Source organism: Diadema antillarum, unplaced genomic scaffold (assembly GCF_040938485.1).
Source record: "Diadema antillarum isolate AM-2024a unplaced genomic scaffold, OU_Dant_1.0 seq00000728_RagTag, whole genome shotgun sequence".
Lineage (NCBI taxonomy): Eukaryota > Metazoa > Echinodermata > Echinoidea > Diadematoida > Diadematidae > Diadema > Diadema antillarum.
Window position 1 is genome coordinate 90,436 of NW_027271630.1, and position 24,687 is coordinate 115,122.

Sequence of the window (24,687 nt, forward strand, 5' to 3'; positions counted from 1 at the left end):
GATTTTCAGCATGCATAGTATATTACGATGGGTAGAAATCACTGTTCTCTACGGAAGAACAAGGTCAGTGGTAGAAATGGACTGCTTGGCGGAGGTCTAGCTGTGCTTTCAGAGTGCTTCTCTAGTTAATTGTTTAATTATGAGCTGAGAAGTGATTACAAATATACCCCCCCCCCCCCCCCAGAAAAGTGCAGAGCCAAGAGGTTCTACGGTACCAAGTTTCTCAACTGGCTGTATTACAGATTGTCAGTAGGTGAGACATTACAACTTATCGTATTAGGGCAATAGGGTTAGGATTAGGTTCAGGATTAGGATTAGGGTTAGGTTCAGGGGAAGGGTCCAGGTATTTGCCCAGGGGGTATTTGCCCTAGACCCCAAGTTGTATTACTGGGGGGATGGGGTGGTGTAACTCAGGGCCGGCGCAACCGGCCTTTTTACCCTAGAAGTGGCACCCTAAAAAATGTGGTTAAGCTTTGTTTAATGCTCGTTTTGCATGTTAATGTTAGTCAACTGATTGGGCAGCAGATTACAAGTAATAGATCCTCTAGAGTAGTAGGGGAAATCCGCTCATGGGGGGGGGGGGGGGGGGGCTCCATCTCAGAAGGCACTCTCCCCCTCATGAGCACCTCTGGGGTATAGTACTCAAGAGGCTCCCTCCCTGCAGTGCTCATGAGGTCTCCTCTTCACTTCTCCTCCATCTCAGCCGCTATATAAATGGTCGCAAGTTCACACTGCGATTTTTTGTTACACATGTCCGCTCTCATGTACATGTGAGGAGAAGTAAAAATTCAATTTGTTTTGACAAAAAATAGAGCTTGATCAAAACAAATAGATTTGTAGAAGTACATTGTATAATTTATACAATGTACTTGGCAGGTATTTTTACCAGTGTGATAGAATTAAGCAAATGTACACCATGCCCCATAGAAGCCCTCAAAGTTGCCCCCGCTACCATGTTTGCAATGTTCTCAGGTAGTAGTCTGCAAGAATGTGTGGAATGTGAACTTGCCATACCAGTACCCAATTGAGCACGAGACCCCCCTACTACTATCTGTAGTACTAATACAATATAATTGTCAGCTACAACAATGTGCTTTGAAATTTGTGTGAAATAAATGTGTTGTCGCAGATCAGTGAAACTTTCTCATATGTTATTTGTTCATATCACAGGATTAAAGAAGAAAAGTTACCAAAAACAAAACAGGGAAAAGTAATGAATGAGATGTCGGGAGACTACTGGGGTGGTGGCATAGCAGAAATCATTGAGCTGACCAAGGAAATCAAACTGGACAGTGATAATGCCCTGCTGTATGCCAGAAGGTCACATTGTTTCAGGATAATTCAGCAGTACTATCATGCTGTCAAAGATGCCGAAATGGTCATTCGTCTCAAGCCCAAGTGGTGGAAGGTACATATATGGCACAACAACATATCCTTTAATGTCATATGTGTCACCATTTATTTCTTTCATTGTTAAAATTGGAAACATAATTTGAATGTGAGTGAATGTGTCAAGCTGCTATTATAGATTGCCTTAAACAGTTGAGCATTTAGAATTTGGTCATTTAAGATGTTTTCAATTCAGGTATATCTCATTAATGATCAGTGTAGATGTACAGTAATCTAAAACAAGGTCACACATTCAGAAACCTCTTTATTCATTCACTGAAATGATTACCTGTAGACGTTTACTGGCTACCTGAGATGTATTTGTTCATAGTGGGATTAGATATTTTTTTCAATTGTTCAACACTTGTTTTTGCTAAACTGTAAGTAGTTTTTAGCTAAACTCGATGCTTGCTGTTCTATTACCTAAAGGCATCTGTCCATGACATTCCATATGAATGAAAAGGCTGTACTTAATACCCTATTTACACACAAAGGCAGCACAGGAGCGCTCCTGAAGCACTTCAACTCATGCCCCTTCAATTGCTTTCATGGAGAGTTCGAGCCAACACCCGCTGAGACCACACATAAATTGGCTGAGAGAGGCATAATCTGTGCCATGTGGGAACTTCGAGCATAGTCTGCAAAGTGTGCACTGCAGCTTGCAGTACACACTGTTACTCTATTTAGCCCTGCCTGTTTTCTTACAATGTAGCTGCTAATAATTTTTGCACTCATATCAAGAAAGTTCAATGCACCTATTACACATGTCTCTTCAACCCAACCAGGTCGCAGTCACCACTGATAGTGTCATAGAGTGTGGAGTTTCATGAGCACTCCTGAGCCTAACCCTCAAGGGGGCCTGATTATCTATTTGTACATCATTTAAAGTGCTTCAGGAGGGCTCCTGGAACACTCTAAATGCCTTGGATAAATGGTCTGTGAGTCAAATCACTATCTTTAAAAGAAAGTTAGAAGCATCACAATTTTACTATAAAAGAAATAATGTACTCATAACAAAGGAAGTAAATGGTTTTCAAACTAAAATGTAGACAAGGTACTGTACTTAATGCATTATGCAGAGTAAGGGAAACTGTGATGTGTAGTGGAATATGGCCATGTAGTGACTTACCTACCCACAGACAAAATAATGACACATTTTTAGGTATGAAGGCACTGCTTTCAGGTACTGGTATACATTGAGCAGTCATCTGTGATAGCCAGAATTACACAGCAAAGAGCATGAAGTAAGTCTTCAGAATTTGAGTGCAGTATACAAATCAAACCTTTCAAAATAAATTGTCTTAGTCAAAAGTCATTTCAGACCATTTTTAAAATTCTGTTATCAAAAAAATTTCTGCAGGACAGACAGTGAAACTTTGTGTATTTAATCACTATGAAACACCGGGTAACTACCGGTACTGTACATTGTAGAAATATTGAGAGATACCTTGTCAGAAGTCGCAAAAAATGCCATGTTTCTTCTGTATTTTGACATCACTTAAATTCCCATGTGTTCTCCACATAGGGGTATTACTGTAAAGGCCTTGCAGAATTTGGAGCAGAACATTACACAGCAGCCTTGGAATCATTTGAGGTGAGTTTATTTGTTCCAGCTTCATGATCTCCAGTTACCTTGGTTGCCCCCTGTTTGCTATCTTTTTACAGTGTCACATTTGTACATGGTACCCAGGATGAAACCACCCTTTGGCATCACAACAGGGGATGTCATGATTTATGTAAGCAATTCTTATTGCACACAATAAGAGAAAAACATTTTAGATGCCCTTTAAAGATGTGATAAGTTTTGATGGAGCAAGATGGACAAGTTCATCGTCTCCCTTTAAATGCTTGATCAGATTTAACCAATTTTGACAAGATTCATGGGCCATTCTCAGATTAAGTGTTCAATTCCATGTGAGTAAAACCGAAAAATCAACCACAAAGTAATACATACAAAGATGTGTTTTCGGAAACTTCAAAACCGGTCAAATACGAAACAAAAAGTGGAACATTCTAAATGATGGCCATTCATTGAGTAAAAATGAATTGAAATAGAGCATCATATATGATTTTTGATCACCAATCAGATACGTTACCGCAAATTTACATGTTGTAATGGACTCCTAACTCTGAATTAAATTTATTGTTTTGATCCAATTTCTGTTCAGGAAAAGACATCTGTCCCCCCTAAAGATATTGGGGTTTTTCAAGAGGTAGAGATGTTGTCATCCCTTGCTAATTGGTAGAAATTATTTCTGTGTGGTAGGTTGAAATATGCTTTTTGCTGAAATGAAATATAACCTTAAGATTCACTTTGTATTTTTAGCAAATTTCGCTTACAAATAAAGTTTCGAATCCCACAAATCATGCAAAGGGAACGATCCGATCTGGAATTTCCACAGGAAACAAATATGAATTGCTTTCCTGGGGAAATAACTATTGAAAAACATCGAATCACCTTTGGTAACGTATCTGGTAAAATATAAGTAATAATTTTAGTTGTGTATGAATTAATAAATATCACCTGTTTAATTATTTACCTCATGAATTGATGTAAAAATGAATGATGTAAGCCAAAATTAACCATTTTAAACATTGTACGTAATACTTAAACTATGAAATGTAGTGGAAAAGAGCCATAAATGTGAAAGCTGAGTTCTTCATTCACAGAATATTCTCATCTTACGTCTGAATGTATTTATCCATCTGACTGTAAATATTCATTAAGTTTTGATGGATAATGCAAACAAGGTTTGAAAAATATATTTTTGCAGGCACTTAGAAGGAAGTAGGTACAGTCTCTATGAACTCGATATGCTAAACAGTTGTTTGACCTATGGTAACGTATTTGGCTCATCCCTTTTAATGAAAATGAATAAATAATTGTTCAACTTATCAATGAATCTTGAGTAGTTCTTCATATGTTGAAAAACACTAGAATAAATACGCAACAGAACACTGAAACTTTTCTCGGAAGCGTTTCATAAACTACTTTTTACTCTTTCAAAGTTTGGTAACGTATCTGGCGTACCGTAAATGAATCTGTCGGTGAAGTTACAAAGCGATTTCTACTGAATATTCTTCATTTGAACATAACTTTAATTTTTTATGGAAGCGTCATTCTATGCAGAATTGTTTTATGAACACTTTGTTTTACATAACATTATTTGTCACCGTGGGTGCCCTGAATTATACGTAACGTATCTGCTAAATCTGAAAAGCAAAAAACTGATATGCTGAATCTTAGCTTCGTCTTGTAAAATAAACGTTCAAAGTTGTTGCATAGAATATGAAAGTGGCTGGGTTTTATAGAATAGAACTTTGGAGTTTATGAGCACACAACGATTTGTTTGTAAAAACATTTACAATTTCTTTTCAGCATTTTGATTATGTGGTAACGTATCTGTCGGAAAACTTGGCATTAAGTTGTGAGACACTGACGCACAAAGAAAAATCATGTGGAAGTGTTGCTCTTTTTCACCTCTCTGTCCTTTTGGTGTAAGAATATAATCCTGAGGTCCAACAAAACGAAGCATGTAATGTGTAGGGATGAATATTGACCAGATTTTATCCCAAGAAAGCACAAGACCAATGAGCAAAATTCGGTCACGTATCTGGGGTAACGTATCTGTGGTAACGTATATGGTCGATCATATTATTATGAGAGCGATATCTACCAAATATTTCTCACTTGTACTAAACTTTAATGTTGAATCGATGCGTCATTCCGAGGAGTAATGCATAATATACAATTTGTCTGACATTGCAATATCTGTCGCAGTGGGTGGGGTGAAAAGTATGTAACGTATCTGTCCAAATAAAAGTGTAGAAAACCGATATTTCAAACATTATACCGTATTCTCAATAAAGAGCTGTTGCACAAAAAATCTAAGTACTTGCAGTGTATGAAGTATATCCTCAGGGTTTCATATACACAGGGTCATTGCATAGTCTTGTTATTTTCCCAATGCTGTAACACTAAAGAAACTGGTAACGTATCTGGCGGTGAATTTGGCGACAGGTTTCAAAAGGCTATAAAAAAAGAAGTCAATAAAAATTTTGGAACTTTTTGAGTGTTGTGATTAGCACATATGATATGCTCATCGTCCATGAAAATGATATTTGGAAAGTGTGTTTGTGGACGGAGAGGAGCAATAAAACATAATTCTGAAATAGCCGGCGACACTGCGTTTTGGGGGTCTTAACGAAGTTTAATAGCAAAATTTTATACAAAAAGGCAGACGACCGCATTTGATCGTGTTTATTTCTAACAAATAAAGTCCTCGTGATATATTATAAACATTTAAATAGTATCTAATAGGTTTCAGGGAACCGCAAACTGTCATGGAATGTCGGCGACACCAAAATTCCGTATTTGAACGCTTTTGCTGAGAATGGGCCTCATTCTTTTACACAGGGAAACAAATTTGTTCAACTGTTACAGGTACCCCCTCTCCCTCGGGCTGAGCAATAGGGCCCAAAAAGGCCTAACATTTTGAAATTTCAATGATCCTGGTCTTCAAATCTAGTCATACAGCCAAGTCATATTGAAGTTGGCATGATAATATGCTATTATAATGCCTGTTTTCTTCTTCTTGATTTTAGGAGGGTCTAACTTACAGCTCAGATGATGATTTGATCACTGCTCTAAGGAAGGCATCCAGAGCCACGTTTTCAGCACGAATGAGTAAGTTCAGGGAGACGCTTTATATTCACAAATTGTGTGAAGCAAAAGTATTCTGATGGTCTGTGGATGCCAAAGTCAGATTTGGGGGTTAACCTTGTTTTCCCATCTGCCCATACCCAATGCATTTGATCTTTTCCCCGCCCCCATTTTCTAGAATGCTGAATCCGAATCTAGATGATGCAGCTCTTGCATCTTTTAGGGTTTTGAGATATTTTTGAAATTTCAATATACTAGTATTTCCTTGTAAGTGGTGAGAAATTCTGCTATGAACTGATTTGTTGGGCTAAAAGGTTGAACCCAGTATGTAAACCAGTAATTCAGATTTCTGTTTACTTGTCGTAGAGCAAATTTATCGCAATAACACCAATCCTACAAATCACTTTGGAGCAGAATTTTTACCATTTTGTAAGGAAGTATACATTTCATATTTTGGCAGCAATTTTGGTGGTCATCTTGAATATCTCAGAACCTACAAGGATACAAGAGTTGCATCATCCAGATTCAGATTCAACATCCTCAAAGTAGAGTTACTGGGTACTGTAAAACATGATATATTTGCTGCATGAAATTTTTGCGATTGGAGCCGGTGGCCTCTTCCGTGGCATGAAATTTTCGCAAATTGCCACTTGCGTTCTGTGCATATAGTGTAGACAAGAACTTTTGCGTGCATTTTAATTTCGCGAATCTTGGCGCTTGCGAAATTCGCAAAGTTAAAATGCATGCAAACATTCCTTGTTTTACAGTAAACCATCAAAAGATGACTGGGCACACAGAAACAGCCTCTGGCACCCTCTATCTTTTCTTTCTCACTGTATATTCCAATTTCTACAAGAAAATGTAGTTTTAATGCACATGGGTCACACGCATACAAAGCATGCATTGGGGTATGATTGACTTGACTTGATCCTGAATTTAGTTGACATCTGCTGATGATGTCCCATGTTTCGGGGTAGGCAGCAGGTGGCTGAAGTGTCTAACACCCTCACTCAACATAAAAGTCTATTTTGTTGGTCATTGTATGTGGGTATAGTTTCATATTTTTATGTCAGTTTTTATGCCTCCGCCACAAAGTGTCGCCGGAGGCATTATGTTTTCGGGTTGTCCGTCTGTCCATCCTTCCGTCCGTAATGAATTTTGTGGACAGCGTATCTAAAAAACCGTTTGAGGTACCGGTATCCTAATGAAACTTGGCATGTTCTTATGTATGAGTGGGCGAAGTTGTGCCTATCAACTTTTGGGCGTGCATGCTCAAGGTCAAAGGTCAAAAGGTCAAGGTCAAATGTTCAAAATTTCACAATTTGTCCTATATCTATGCAATGCCTGAAGGTATTTTATTTAGACTAACAAAGCGATAGCGTTCAAAATTATTGATCACAACACTGAGCAGGTGCTAGTAACCGGAGGGCCAAACCCCAAAAAGTCGCTTACTTAACGAGTGAGTTGCACTCTCTCTACAAACTAAGTAGACCATGCTTATTTTCAAGTTTTTATTGTAACAAAAAACATTCCACTGGTCTACCTCAAAAAATTTGTTGCGAAAGCCTCCAAATCCAAGATGGCGTCCAAGATGGCCGCCATATTTACTGAATTTGTTATTTGAAAGATAGAATTTGATTGAAACATCAGATTTCAACAAATTTGATGTCATATGAAAGAGAATAAGATTTTCTACAAGTTGATACCATTTTTGTGGGTTATTGTGATAACTGGATTGAGATTTTAAGGAAAAAACACTCATTTTTTAATATTTTTCTGAAAAAAGGAAAATCATGAAAATGCTTGATTCATCATAAATCAAATAAACACCAAAGGATTATCTTGAAACATCTTAAGAATTTTGTTTGACATATAATTAATACTTGGAGAAAATTAGGGGTCAGTACCATTTTTGGTTCAGGAGTTATAATGTCTCAAACTTGAAAACTCACTATGTAAAAATGGCCACTTTAGTTGTGACAAGACTTCGTTGGTCGTAAAAAAAGCCTGCGCGCGCCAAGACTACTACACGCACCACTGGCACTGGCGGTTGTAGCAGTGCCAGTGGTGCGTGTAGTAGTCTTGGCAAATGCAGACTTTATCTTTGACTAACAGGGGTTTGTGCCTGCAAACTAACTTTTCATACCAAGTGGTAGCTCAGGTGACGCTGATTGCTATTATTTCAAAGTAGATTGTTCTGAAGCAGATGAGATGAAGCAAAAAATATCTTTCAAATAGAGGTAGAAGCTTGAAATAACCTTGCTATAGAAAGTTTAAAACAAAATTTGGATCAATCACTCAAAAAATTCAAGATTGGAGGTCATAAAAGCTGACATGGTGTATTGCGCCAAAGTAAATGTATCATTTCGATTTTTATACAATTTTGTCTGTTTTGGTGTATATTTATATGGCTTTTATATATTCTGAACATTTTAATGCTATTTCAAACCATCTTAGGTTTTTATGGAGACATTTTTCAGAATGCACCATGAATATTTCTCTAAAAAGTTACAAAAGATTAAATTAAAAATGTTTATGAAAACCATGCAGAAATCAAAATCTTTCCCATATAATCAATATTTGGAGGTCAGTATTGTATTTGGTTCAGGAATTATAATGTCTCAAACTTGAAATCCCATTTTACATAATATGTATTTGCACGCATCTGTTCCCAAAGACGTCACAGAGGGTCAAATCCAAGATCGTGCTTACTTTTCGAGTTCAACTCTCTCTATAAACAAAACCATACATAATATTAAGCATACTAAGCAATGTTCCGTAAGTACACCTCAGTAGATTTGTTGCAAAAACCTCCAAAGTACAGATGCGGTCCAATAGGGCCGCCATTTTTATTGAATTTAACATTTCAAACATAAAATTTGATAGAGACATTGGATTGCAACAAATTTGATGTCATATGAAGGAGAGCAAATCTTCCTAAATGTTGATACCACTTTAGCTGTGTATTGTGATAAATTGGGGGGGGGGTTGTTTGCTTCTCTCTTTTTTTGGGGGGGGGGGGGATCCATATTTTTATATTCTTTTGAAGAAAGGAAGAAATGTAAAAATGCATGATTTAGTATTTATCAAAGAAGAACTGAAGAATTATTTTGAAACCTGCGATTGAGATTGAGATTTACTGAGATTGAGACATAATTCATATTTCTGGAATTACAGGCAATATCATACACTGTTGACAAGTTAACATCTAAAACTTGAAAAAAATATATTCATGCATTATAAATTTTGCATACAATGTGTTTACCTGATGGTCACATATAATACTGTAATGGTCTAGTGACTTGCAAGTACCTGCATGCAAACTAACTTTTCATGCCAAGTGGTAGGTGACGCTGGTCGCTATTACTGTAGCATTTCATTATAGTAGATTGTTCTGAGGCAGATAAGATTGAACAGAAAGTATTTTCCAAAAAGAGATAGGAGCTTGGAATTTGGCACAAATTTTTCCAATGTGTAATAATTAGCGATAAAAACAGTATCAACATAAAATTCAAGATGGCGGTAATTAATCGACGTTCTCTTTCAAGGCATTATTTACCATTAGTGCACGTAAAACGAAAAGCCAGCTTTAATTAACTCCTCAAACTAGTTCTAAACTGTGAGTTAGGGATAGAACAACTAATGTACAAACTTAAATCAGTATATTTAATGCTAAATATTGTTAGATGTACTAAATAGATCTGATAAGAATGTTTTTTTTTTATATAATTCAAATTCAAATTCAAATTCAAATTCAAATACTAAATTGTTAACAGTTATCATGGTTATGGTTTCTTGAAAAGAAATGGTGATATCTCCGTATGTTTTAGGCTTTATTATGATTTTTTTACATAGTAGAATGTTTTGTAATACAACTAACCTGCACATATAAATCGAATGTGATATCTCTCCCAATGGCAAAAAAATACCTTAAGTGTGTTGCGTCAAAGTTAAATCTCAACTTATAACTTATAATTTGATATATATTTTTAATCTTCTTATCTTTCTGTCTATTACATGTTTCTATACATCCGAACGATATTGTACTAGTGTAAACCATATTAAGGGTCTTTTTTTTTGGGGGGGGGGGTGGAGCTCATTCCAGTGTTTGGGTAAGGCCCAATCTTTGATAAAAAAAGAAATGCTTCTGTATCAAAGATGCTTTTTTACTTGTATGTTACTCTGCTGTTGTAGAAACGTGAATGATGATAGTATATGTGTAATAATGTCTGATCCGTAGATGTCCTTGAAAGCCATTCTGATCCGAACCCCCCTCCCCCCCCAAAAAAAAAAAAAAAAAATCTGACATGGCGGCAATTTCTCTACTTTGCTCTTAAATGTGTTGTGCGAAATTACTTTTCAGTATATTGTTCGAATACAATTTTCCAAATTGATTACTCGTGCTGTATATTCACATTTACAAATAAGCATGCTGAAACTGTATTTACTGTTATCAGATTTTTCTTACATTGTTTTTGGGCTGACTTCATGTGGGTTATAGTGTCACAATTGATCTGAAATTATGCCATTGGTAGATGCTTTCCCCATATTAGATATCAGGATCACTCGAGAGTGAAAATATTCATTTTCATTCATTTTAGAGTGACCTCGGGGATCACTCGAAGAGTGACGAGTGATCCCTATTCAAAGGCAGTGCTCGACACTAACGTTGGTCCGGTGGCCCGGGGCCACCAAAAACGCATGTTGGGCCACCAAAATGTCAGAAATGAAGAATTTGGTGGCCTGATCGGGCCACCAAAAAAGGTCAGATATTTGCCTTTGGGCCACCAAAAATAAAAGTTAGTGTGGAGCCCTGCCTAAGGTCACTCTAAAATGAGTGAAAATGAACATTTTCACTCAAAAGTCACTCCAATTTCACTCTAAATTCACCGTTTTCTGTTATTCACTCCTCACATCAAAAGTAAAAACTTCCACTCGATTTGTTTTTTCTTTTTCAGAGAGTAGAATATCACTGCTTTTAAAAATGTGTCCATAAAAACCTAAGACGGTTTAAGATATCACAACAGACAAAATTGTATCAAAATCGAAATAATACATTTACTTTGGCGCAATACACTAGATCTATGTCAACTTTGATGGCTGTCATCTTGATTTTTTTTTTGAGCGGTTGATCTAAATTGTGTCTTAAACTATCTATAACAAGATTGGTGCCCAGTTTCAAGCTATTACCTCTATTTGAAATTTTGTTTGCTTCATCTCATCTGCTTCAGAATAATCTACTTTGAAATAATAGCGATCAGTATCACCTGAGCTACCACTTGATATGAAAAGTTAGTTTGCAGGCACAAACCCTTGTTTGTCAAAGATAAAGTCTGCATTTGCCAAGACTACTACACGCACTACTGGCGCTGCTACCAGCGCCAGTGCCAGTGGTGCGTGTAGTAGTCTTGGCGCGCGCAGACTTTTTTATGACCAACAAGGTCTTGGTCACAACTAAAATGGCCATTCTTACGTAGTGAGTTTTTAAGTTTGAGACATTATAACTCCTGAACCAAAAATGGTACTGACCCCTAATTTTCTCCAAATATTAGTTATGTGTCAAACAAAATTCTTGAGATGTTTCAAGATAATCCTTCAGTCTTTCTCTGATTTATGCTGAATCAAGCATTTTCATGATTTTCCTTTTTTCAGAAAAATATCAAAAAATGAGTGTTTTTTCCTTAAAATCTCAATCCAGTTATCACAATAACCCACAAAAATGGTATCAACTTGTAGAAAATTTTATTCTCTTTCATATGACATCACATTTGTTGAAATTTGATGTTTCTATCAAATTCTATCTTTCAAATAACAAATTCAGTGAATATGGCGGCCATCTTGGACGCCATCTTGGATTTGGAGGCTTTCGCAACAAATTTTTTGAGGTAGACCAGTGGAATGTTGTTTGTTACAATAAAAACTTGAAAATAAGCATGGTCTACTTAGTTTGTAGAGAGAGTGCAACTCGACCTCTGTTTTCAGCTTTTGGCCCCCCGGTTATAGCATGAACACCACCGCGCAGTCCGCAGGAATTGTGCGACGAAAAAAATTAGCGTGTGTGATTACAGTCAAATATTAAAAGATGCAGCCATGACTGCTTAGTTTTAGACTCATAATGAGGAAAACACATTAAAATGCTTCAAATTTCATCCCTTCTTAAATACACAACTATCTTAATCTTGCTCCCAGGCTCAAATTTATGTAGCCATGTCTGCAGTGTTCATGTACGTTTAGTGGGTGACCGCTGTATTAGCATAGGCTTTCACATGCATCTATTATAGGAGTGAATGCGGGTCTGCATGGCAACGCTAACACCAGCACCGAACTTGAAATGACGAAAATGATTATCCCTAGGGGCTAGTGTTAGTCAATGGGGAAAAAGCACGTAAATCGCTAACACAAACGGCCGAGCTCAGTTCAGCAGATGACATTCAACACCGAACCCAGCACCAGCAACCGGAAATACGTCATAATTTTGAGGATTTTTTCTTGAAACTTCGTGTATGCATGTACAATGTATTGTCCAATACAGATTCTCTTGGAAGAGTCTTGCCAAAAGGTCAAAGGTCAAGTGAAAGTGCAAAATTTCACTTCTTCTTCAAACTTATAAAAGGGTCAAAAGTTGGGTACAAATCCTCATATCCCCAAATACAGTATATACCAAAATAAACTTTGCGTTAAATTTACGTGTAACGCAAGCGCCGATCGGTACTGCGTTAATCTTTCTGCGTTACAAAATTAACGATCACCGTGCGTGAATGATCGTTACAGATCGTTACAGATCGTTACTGTGCGTTACAGATCGTTACTGTGCGTTAATTTTTAGATCTTGCGTTAGCGGACTTGTCATGTGGACTGGCAAGAAATCTCGGAAATTGCGAGACTCGGAGATGCCTCGGTTAAGTAGCTGTCGTTCGTAATATTTACTACGGACAATTTCCTGCCGGCGGAAGGCATTTAAATAGCGATATCAAATACCGAAAAGATTTTGTAGTTGAGCAGAACTCCCCTGGCAATGTCGTATTGTCATGGTCGTCAAATTTGTACTCATGGGCGCAGTCAATGGAATCGGGCAAGTAAAAATTTCGAAGCCACATTTTTCCCCACAGCCAACATATTCCATCGAACATTGAACCCATGAAATCACGCATACGCAAGCCTAAAACTAACGCCGACTGTCTAACGTTAGCGATGTCACGATTTCAACAACGGTCAGACACTTACTCAATTCAGGAAGGTGCAAAAGTCCATTTATATTCCAATACACAACGTGTGTCTCGCCGAATAACTGGTGGTAGTGTGTGGTGACAAAGCCGAGTATTTCGGCAGTAAAAGTAGCTGCAGCAGAAGAAAATGTCTACCACTTTCTGCTCGCATTATTACACTGCCAGCAGGTGAGTCAAGTGGTGACTTGATAGGCACGCTTCACATGAAAGTTTACCCAGAAACATGAAAAATCCCACGATGCCAAGGTGCCAGAGTGGGGAATGGGGAGGGGTGGAGAGAGAGAGATACCAATCAACAGAAGAAACCGCGCGTACTGGCGCATTCTCGGAGGTCATGAACAGTCTGGGGTCTTGGAGATGAACAGAGAAGGAATGTTTAATTAAAGATAGCTCAAGTCGAAGACCCAGGATTACAAACGTTGATTGTTTTTTTTTTCTCCTTTCATTTATCATGCCTTCACGTTTAGAAATGGTTGCACTGCTCCTTTAAAAAAAAAAAAAAAAAAAAAAAAAAAAAAAAAAAAAAAAAAAAAAAAAAAAACTCTCCTGCGATTTTTAAAACGTCAAACTTACCATGAAAGTGTTACTACGTGTAATACAATAGTTAATACTATACCTATTGCTTTAATCATACAATGTATCTGTATAACACAAATTTGACTACCAATGACAATAAAAGATACTTGTATTTGTTTTGTGTGGAGATTTTTTTGTCTTTATCCTGACTAGTTCCTATGAAATTTCTAATGTTTTTACGGCAGCATCAACAGCCTAAAATAAATTACTGAGAGATTTATAGATTATGAAATTTTGGCAACCATCCATTTGAACGTCAGGCATGAAAAGCTCCTGATATTCAGCAAAAACAACTCAACAGATCAGAGACAAAGTTCCTTCAAATTTTTGAGAAGTAGCACGCAGATTTGCTGGGCGTGGTAGGGTCCATGCTTTGAGATCGTCACAATCGTGTTGTCACCAGGGAGGTGGAGTGTCTCTCTTCCACCTCCCTGTTGTCACCGAGTATCGGGAAGTTCCCACAAACTCCAGGATCACCCCTCCCTGCCAACTCCATGTTGCTCCCAGGGAGGCGGGAAGAGTCTCTTCCCACCTCCCTGTTGCTCCCCAACGTGCATTGTGAATGCGTGGCGTTTCTTGTCACCGTCAGTACCCGAGGCTGCTTTGTATTTGTCTTGGAATATTGATTCTTCTTGTCATAACATGAGTGTAGTAATCGTTTTGCATGGCTATGTAAAAAATTGTGATACAACGTGTACTCAACTCGTCTTTGTGATTTTTTTCTTTCAGTCCAAAAGGAAGACAAAAATTTTAATAGTATCATGACGTTTGCAATTGTTGGAAAGGTCTGCTTTTGATAACTCACAGACTACTCAGTAATCACCCTTGTTTTCCCGCTCCCAGGCCCTCCAATTTTATTGAGCAATCCACAAGCGCGCGCAAATTCCTTTGCCATGTGGTTTTGCCAGCCAGCTGTCGGAATGTGCTTTGAAGTTACATTTCAGCCTGGCCTGGCTGGCATGAATGGGTGTCGAGTTTCAATCAATACCTACTGTTGTTTTATTCTTGTATTTGAACATGTCGTTTCACCTGACAACGCACGGAGATCGGGAAGGTGTAGGGCCAGGGAAGAGGTTTTTGTTGTGTGTTGCAACCTAATCCGGGCAATTAACCCCAGAGGGCAATTACCCCCCCCCCCCTCCCCCGCTAAATACTGGTTAATGGTAAGGTTAGAGTAAAGATTAGGGTTAGGTTTAGGGTGAGGAGTTTGGGTTATGGTTAGGATTAGGGCCAGGGGAAGGGTCCGGGGTAATTGCCCAGGAAGAAAAGAGGGACGCGCTTTTGTTCTTGGTCAAATCGATTTCCTAGGTGATGCTGTGGAGCTAGAAAGGAACAAAAAAAGCAATTATGATGTCTGGCGTACTTCCGGGACGTCTTATTTTTCTTGCACTCTGAAATTTCCTATTGTTTGGCGTTATCAATGTCGTTAATTGTTATATAGTTACCCTCTTTCGCATTATAAACTTAAAGTCCATAGAACATTCATACGCATTAAGATCACACTCGAAAAGCTATACTGGTGTATAGTTTGAACACAGCAAAATGAAATAACGAATATCCCGCAGATTTACCAAAATTATGCGTCATGTGGGTCCATTCATTTTCTTTTCTTTTCTTTTTTCATTTGTCTTCTTGTCAATGTGGGGGGTATAGATTCAGGATATACTTTTCCTTTTCCCCTTTCGGCCCGGTGCGATTACTCCTGGTGCTGACATTCTTTCTGCTCGTCTTCTGATTATACTGTTGTTGTAAATAAATGCGCATGGAGCCCCAGCTGTATCGCAAAAAAAAAAAAAAAAAAAAAAAGTCTATCTAAAGTTGACCTTCAAGTACATGTACTTAAGTAAAATCTGAATCAATTAGCCATGGTACGGGTTTGCGGTTTCAATCCCCTCGAAGCCCGATATTTGCCTTTAAGCAAGACACTTTATCCACAAAAGGCCAGGGCTCCACACTAACTTTTATTTCGGTGGCCCGATCGGGCCACCAAAATGATTGATTTTTATTTTTTGGTGGCCTGAAAAGAAAAACAAACAAGCAAAACTATCGGTCCTACTAAACATAGAAAAATAAATATCAAGTATTACTGAAGTGATACAGGTACCCACGTCTAAAATAGGGAGAAAATTTAATCATCTTATACCGTTACTCTGAGTTCTAAGATTTCGCAAATAGGCTTATAGATTATTATAAAAGTTGATGCCTATTAAATTGGTCAAAATTTACGTTTGAAATGAGAAAGTGGGAGCATTTGCAGACATTGTAAACATCTGACATTTGTTTTAGCATCGTAAAGAGCCAAAAAATTACCGTTATTTATTTCTGGTGGAAATTCAAGCAATCATTCAACATTTACAAGTATTTTAACACCTTCCGGAATGTAAAACCAAGCAACCGACATTCATTCTATCATCTTACGGACCCGAATATCATCCTTATTCATTTCCGAACGTGAAAGCAAACATCCGCTCTTTATTTTATCATCTAACTGAGCCGATTGATACCGTTTATAATTTCCAAATGTACAAGCAACAATCTGTTACTTATTTTAGCATCGTACGGAGCAGAATATTACCGTTATTCATCTCCAAATTCAAAAGCAAACACCCGACATTTTCTTTATGATCGAAGGAGCCGAATGTTACTGCTGTCCACTTCCGAAAGTGAAATGAATCATCTGACATATTTCAGCATCGTACGGAGCCGAATGTTATACTGTTTTTCACATTCAAACGTCATCCGACATTACATTTACCATCAAACGCAACTGAATGTTATTGTTATTCATTTCGAAATGTTAAATTTATAGCAAATGTCTGATATTTATTTTAGCATCTTAATTATGGAGCAGAATGTTACTGCTTGTCACTTCCGAACGTTCAAGCAATCATCTGACATTTATTTTGGCATCTTCCGAAGCCGAATGTTATTGAGCACTATTTACTTTCGAACGTAAAAGCGAACATTCGGCATTTCATCGTCGTACGGAGCTGAATATCACTGTTATTCATTTCCGAACGTCAAAGGGATCATTCGACATATATTTTAGTATCTTCCGGAGCTGAATGTTATTGCCATTTACTTTTGAACGTAAAAGCGAAGATCCAGCAATTATTTCATCATCGTACTGAGTTGAATACTATTGTTATTCATTTCCGAACGCCAAAGCAAACATTCAACATTTATTTTAGCATCTTCCGGAGCTGATTGTTATTGCTATTTACTTTCGAACATAAAAGTAAACATCAGACATTTATTTATCATCGCACGGAGTTGAATACTATTGCTATTCATTTCCGAACGTCAAAGCAAACATTAACTTCACCATCAAACGCATTTAAATGTTACTGTTATTCATTTCGAAATTTAAAAGCAAACATCCGACAGTTATTTAGCATCGTATGGAGCAAAATATTACTGTTATTCACTTCCGAACGTAAAAACAATCATCTGACATTTATTTCAGCATCTTCTGGAGCCGAATGTTATTGCTATTCACTTTCGAAAGTAAAAGCAAACATCCAACATTTATCTCGTCGTTGTACGAAGTTTATTATTATTGTTATTCATTTCCGAACGCCAAAGGGATAATTCGACATTTACTTTAGCATATTCCAGAGCTAAATATTATTATTATTTACTTTCGAACGTAAAAGTAAACTTCCGGCATTTATTTTATCATCGTATACGGAGTTGAAATTCATTATCATTTATATCCGACCGTCAAAGCAAACATTCGACATTTATTTCAGCATCTTCCGGAGCCGTATTTTATCCCTATTCATTTCCGAACGCAAAATCAAATATCTGACATTAATTTCAGCACCGTACGGAGCTGAATCTTACCACTATTCATTTCCAAAAGTATGAGCAAACATCCGACATTTATTTTTGTATAATACGGAGTCGAATATTACCGTTATTCATTTCCAAAATTAAGAGCAAACATCTGACATTTAATCTAGCAGCTTTACAGGCCTCGAAATAGGATTTTGGAGGGGCAAGGCCATTTAGAAAAGGGCACTTTTTCCAAGAGGCCAGGGCACTTAAGTCAGTCAGAGGGGCACCAAGGCCACATTGGAAAGGGCATGTTTGGTGTTAATGAAAAAAGAAAGAAGAAAAACAAACCGAGAAAAACAAACACACACACACACACACACACACACATACACAGTGCAACACACAACAAAAACCTCTTCCCTACAGCTGTAACACATTCCCGATCTCCGCGTTTCTATCAGGTGAAACAACATTTTTTTTTTAAACAGGAATAAAACAACAGTAGGTATTGATTGAAACTCGACACCCATTCACACCCAGGCTGCCATGAAACTTCAAAGCACATTCCGACAGCTGGCTGGCAAAACCACCAGGCAAAGGAATTTGCGTGCGCGTGTAGATTGCTATGATTAGTCTGTGACAGACAGTTCATGACCTCCAAGAATGCGCCAGTACGCGCGGTTTCTTCTGTTGATTGGTCTCTCTCTCTCTCTCTCTCTCCACCCCTCCCCATTCCCCAGTTTGGCACCCCTTGGCATCGTGGGATTTTTCTTTTTTCTTGGTGAACTTGGAGTTCACTGTTTACTCTATCTGAATATGCGCTGCCTAGCTAGTACAGTACTCGCGGCCGCTGCGCTGCGGAGGCAGTCGGGACGGTAAAAGCCGGTCGGGCGTACATGTACGTACACGTCGTCTCGTATATATCTCGGAAAGATACTTTGAGTTTGAATCAGATACATCGGGACGCGAGTGAACCGAAGGTATGATATTTGAGATCAGGAAAGTTGTTCAAGCTTATTAAAGAGACTTTGAGAAAGGGCATATCATACGTCATAAATAATAACTTTCATTCTAAAAGGGCACCACGGCCCCAAGAAAAAGGGCACATTTTTTTTTTTTTGGCCGTAAACAAAAGGCATTGCGGCCAACGAGAGGGGCACCGACGGCCATGGCCGTCGGTGGCCGTCGGTTAATTCGAGGCCTGAGCTTACGAAGCCGATAGTTACCGCTGTTCATTTTCAAAACTGAAGGCAAACATCCGGCTTTTTTTGGTGGCCCGGCGTGCGTTTTTGGTGACGCCGGTCGCAAATAAACCATTCGCGAAATCGTGATTCGATTCGCGAAAAGACTCCGCTAAATCGCTACACTCGGCAGGGGCTACGTCGTCCTTTCACCAGGTCTCGTTACAAAACCAAAATCTCGTGTGAGTTCTTGCGTTACCTATCGTTAATTTTAACGAAACATCGTTAATTTGCGTGAGGGATCGTTACTCATCGTTACTCATCGTTACTACAAACGTTAATTTTCCCGATCGTTACTTTGCGTTACTAACGATTCAGGTGAAACCGCTTGCGTTAATGAAACGTTAATGTTGATTAACGCAAAGTTTCTTTTGGTATATACTGTACCTGCACTCTTATACAGTATAGCCATTCATCCAAATAACCTAGTTCAAGGAAAGTGAACACTCAGTGCATTGTGACAAACCTGTCATATTAATATATTTTGCCAGTTATGTGAAACTGTCATCACACATTGTCAAGACATTGTGCTATAGACCTATTCAGAGAACTATGCATTTTGGCGGAGGCATACCAGTCGCCATAGCGACATTTCCAGTTTGTTTGATCTTCCACATAGGCCTAAAGTTGCCCTGTCACTTCAGACATGCGATCAAACCCATCTCTGCCTGCTTCTTCTCCTCTTCTATCTCCCTGACTTCACCACCATTATTACCTCTGCCAAGGGAGGAGGTTATGTTCTTGTTACCGTTTGTTTGTCCGTGTGCAAAATAACTCAAAAAGTTGTGAATGGATTTGGATGAAACTTGCAGGAAAGATTGAAAATGACACAAGGAACAGATGATTAAATTTTGGTAATGATCTGGAATTCTTATGGATTTTATGAAGGATTTTCAGTATTTTGGCAGGTAGGGTCAATGAACTTGGGAGTTCAAGCTGCCCATTTTTATGCCTCCGCCACGTAGTGGTGCCGGAGGCATTATGTTTTCGGGTTGTCCGTCCGTCCGTCCTTCCGTCCGTCCTTCCGTCCGTCCGTAATGAATTTTGTGGACAAGGTAACTATCAAAACCTTTTGAGGTATCCTAATGAAACTTGGCATGTATACATGTGTATTAGGGGTTGAAGTTGTGCCTATCAACTTTTGGGTGCACATGCTCAAGGTCAAAGGGCAAAAAGTCAAGGTCAAATGCTTAAAATTTCACTATTTCCCCCATATCTCTGCAATGCCTGAAGATATTTTCTTGGAACTTAGTATATACATGTATTACCCAATTAAGATTCTCTGGTAAAAGTTTGGGTCATGAGGTCAAAACGTCAAAGGTCAAAAGGTCAAGTAAAATGTTAGCATTTCACTTTTTTCTCTCTATCTTGGAAATTGTTCAAGGTATCTTTATGGAACAAAGTATATATGCATGTACTGACTGGCAGTGGTTATCTAGGGAATTTGGGGTTCGTGGGGTCAAAGGTCAGGGGTCAAAGGTCAAGGGTAATGCTTCAAAATTTTACTATTTTCCTTATGTTTATGCAATGCCAGCAGGATTATTTCTTTAAACTTGATGTATGCATGTATAACCCACTAGATATTCTCTGGGATTTTTTCTTTTTTTTTTGCCAAGAAGGTCAAAGGTCAAAAGGTCAAAGATCAAGTGAAAGTGTTGAACTTACTTCTTTCTCCGTATATCGGAAGTGGCTCAAGTTATCTTTAAACTTAGTACATATTTACACTGTATGTATGTTCTGCCTGACAGTGATTCTCTTATGAATCAAAGGCCAGATGAAAATGATAACAATTTACTGTTCAAGACAGAAATTGCACTTTTACTCCATACCCTGAAAATTACTCAATTGCGTAAACTTATGAAAGGGTCAAAGTCGAAGTTAAAGTTCTTAAATCCCCAAATACATGCTCTCCTATTCATCCAATTAAACATAGGTCAAGGAAGGTGAACATTCGATACATTTGTGACAAACATGTCATTTTAATATTTTGCCAATTTTGTGAAAATGTAATCACACATTGTCCACATGTACAGGTATTATAGACCTATTAGGAGAATCATACATAATGGCGGAGGCATATCAGTCGCCATAGCGACATTTCTAGTTTGGTTTTTCATATGCGCACTAAAGTGCGTGCTCTACTGCCAGGCATGCTGCGCATCTGAGGGTTGTATGACGTAACAAAAGGCTTCTTTATTGGGAATTCGGGCAATTTTCTGCATGCATACATATGGGTGGAAATCACTGATCTCTGTGGAAGAACAAGATCATTGGTGGAAATGAGCTGCTTGGCAGAGGTCGGCGCTCTCGGAGTGCTTTATAAGTTATCAGTGTCACTGTCACTGTCTTCACTGCTGGAATGCTCAACATCAAGCTCAAAAGTGTAAATGTACACGATCAATGTCAGAATCGGACATTCTGTTGGTTCACCATAGAGAGGCTTAGACAAGAAATGCAATGCAGAACTTACATGGACTGTGCCCCAAATATTGTGTAGAGGTTTGATTTGAGTCTGTTGAATGATGTCACTAACTTTGTTTCACCATGGACAGGTGCTCCTGAGCATAAAAGCTTAGAGTACTGGTATATCAGTCAGTTTTTACTCCTGCTTACTGCATGGCATAAAGAGTTTGAAATACAGTCAACCTCGCGTAAGTCAACATAACACTTCAACCTGTTGACTTATGAATAAAAACTAATTTTCCCTATACAGAGTGAGATCACGATGCGGATCGCTGCACAAATCTTACTCCTTTTGCCACCAAAACATACCTACTGACATTAACAACAATTATGTTTCAGTTCATCCATAAATCTTGCGCGGATTAGTAACGACAATGCTCAATTCCCAAATCTCTAGAGAGATTTTGAGAGAGCGGTATAGGAAACCTGGGCCCGTTTCTAGACACTGTACGTTTTAAATTTGATTTGAAAAATCAAACGCATATTCCCCAAATTGCATGCAACTTTGCGATTTAAATTCAAATGCGTTGCTGCGAAGATATGCGTGTGAATTCGTATGATTCTGTCGAGATAACTTTTCAGTGCCGACCGAGTTGAAATATGATGTGTGATTTTCTTTCCCTAAATCGCCATACATGTATTTTGTCACAAATGTACACACTAGTAGTTATGTACAGTATGATGTACTGTATGCATGGCTGTTTTATGTGTATGTACACAGGTTGACCAGATTAATGGAGAACATTCTATGTGGTATAGATATAGTACATACAGGCTGACCAGATAAGTGGAGAATTTTCTAGGTGGTATACAATGTAGCTATACAGTACATGCATGTAACAGGAAATACATTATAGCTCACTCAATCTAGAATGATTTCACCCATTCCAGAAAGTTCTGGGAAGTGCTAACATATTTGGCTGAGTGAGGCACTGTCCCTGTAGCCCAATGTGATTGGTAGTTATTCTTGGCAGTGATGTTTTGTACATAGTTAGGCAGTGAGTCATCCAGGTTTCCTGGAACTTAGACTGGCTAGTAGGTTGGAGAGAGTTATAGAATGTGCTAGAAGGGGTGAATAGATAGTATATAAGCTAGAGAAATTCTGCAGTAGGCAGAGTACCCAACACCTCTGCTCTGAGAGTTACGTCACTTCTGGCTCTGAAGCGACTTGTTATAGTCAGTCCTGTGTTACCTGCTGACCTGTTATGTTTGTGGAGATAAGGCCTGGGAGACATTTTGCCTGCGGAGAATTTCTTCATTGGAGATAGACTCCATGTTTTTATGTCAATGGACATTGCTACAGCAAAGCTGTGACGGGCTGGATTCCTAGCTGGACAATATAAAGTGAATCATCCTTCAACGCATCGACTGGACGTGGTCGTTGGATTCTGCACATTTCGCTGTGAACATTATACCGTGGACCTATCACATGGACATATACCTGGATTAATACCAAGGATTATCGCAACCTGCGTTTGGATTTACGTCGAAGGAATCATTCATCGGTGCATCGCGGATCATTCATTTGTGCATTGAACATCGTATTTGGACACTTTCAAAGGATTACTTAATGCATGTAAGTGATATATTGCGTGTAATGCCTACGTAAGTAATTCCATTACTGACTTATATTTGTTTCTTGTGATCATTATTGTACTGATGTGACGCCGATTACCAGTCTGTACCCACAATATCACTGTTAATAAACAGCCTGAACATCAGTTGATTGTTTCTTTTGTGCGATCATTCTCAGAGTGATTTTGGTCGTAACAAAATTGGGGGCTTGTCCGGGAACTGAATTTAAGCCAAAACTTAGAATTTGGAACGTTCCGGAATCCAGAATATTAGTACAGACAAAATACCGGTTGAGTTGATTGTTCAATAGTATATTGTGTGTAATACATTGTGACAATGTCAATCAGTACAACGGATGTTCAGGCATTTGTTCAGAGGACAGATTTGTCCCTCAAAGATTTGCAAAGGTTACGCAAATGTGATTTGACTGCTATTGCACAGCATTTAAATGTTGATGTTCCACAAGGTGCAAGAAAGGCAGAGATTCTTGACTTAGTAGCTGGTCACATGGAGCTCAAAGAAGAAATCGACATTCCAGATCAAGCTCAAATTTCTGATCAGACACGGCTTGAGCTTGCTCGATTGGAACTAGAGAAAGAAAAGATGAGATTAGAAATGGAAAGAGAGAGGGATAGAGAACGAAGAGAAGTGGAGAAAGAAATTGAAATGAAGAAACTTGAGCAACAACTGAAATTGCGTGAGATGGAATTGGCTCATGCACAGACTGTAAGAACTCATGAAAGGGCTCCCTTTGAATTTGATTTGGCCAAGAACATTCGATTGGTGCCAAAATTTGAAGAAAACAGAGTTGATGCATACTTTGTGTCATTTGAGAAGGTGGCTGACAGTTTGAACTGGCCACAGGAATTTTGGCCCATGCTTCTTCAAAGTGTGTTTGTCGGCAAAGCAGCCGACGTGTACTCATCTCTCTCAAAAGAGCAATCACGTGACTATGCTACAGTGAAGAAAGCAGTGTTGAATGCTTATGAGTTGGTGCCAGAGGCGTACAGACACAAGTTCAGAAATTCGTACCGCAAACCAGGCCAGACACATGTTGAGTTTGCTCGTGAAAAAGAAATGATGTTTGATAGGTGGTACAGATCCCTGAAAGTGGATCAGGACTTTGATAACCTACGTGAGGTTGTTCTTTTGGAAGAATTCAAAAAGAGTGTTGCTTTCAGTGTGAGGTCACATTTGGATGATCACAAAGTGACAAGTTTGCATAAAGCAGCCTTGATGGCTGATGAGTATGAGCTGACCCACAGAAATGACAACAGACCACCTTTCAGGAATTTCTCTGGAAACAAGAGAGACAAAAATCAGTTGAGTAATCCAAAGAATGCTGGTTCTGAAAAAGGCACGAGTTCTGAAATTTCATCGGCACCAAAGCCTCAATTTGACAAAGGGTCCAGTACAAGTGCAAATGTCATCAAATGTTTTCACTGTAACAAGACAGGGCATGTAAAGTCACAGTGTTGGAAGTTGCAAAACAAAACAAAGAAGGACTTGGGATTTGTTATGTCAAAAAGTGTCCTACCCGAAAACAGTGTCCCGTTCAGTGAAACACAGGCCATTGAAAGTCAATCTCCCAAATTCAAAGATAGGATGAAGCAGGTGGATGAGAGCTATCGTAGCTTTTTGTTTGATGGTGAGGTGACCCCATGTACTTCTGGTGAGGCAGGTAAGCCAGTGGTTATCCTGAGGGATACGGGGGCCTCTCAGTCGTTGATGGTGGATGGTGGTATGACTTTTCCACCAGATAGTGCAGTGAATG

The 24,687-nt window shown here is 38.5% G+C and overlaps 1 protein-coding gene across 2 annotated transcripts in view; it reads left to right on the forward strand.

The window, feature by feature from the left end:
• LOC139738191 (uncharacterized) overlaps positions 1-24,687 on the forward strand; it is a 42,259-nt gene that overhangs the window by 2,121 nt on the left and 15,451 nt on the right. For both annotated transcript variants that reach the window (XM_071648850.1, XM_071648851.1), the window contains exons 2-4: positions 1,171-1,408; positions 2,915-2,983; positions 5,995-6,076. In XM_071648850.1, coding sequence (XP_071504951.1) covers positions 1,214-1,408; positions 2,915-2,983; positions 5,995-6,076 — 346 coding nt within the window. In that variant the 5' untranslated portion in view covers positions 1,171-1,213. The remainder of the gene's footprint in view (positions 1-1,170; positions 1,409-2,914; positions 2,984-5,994; positions 6,077-24,687) is intronic.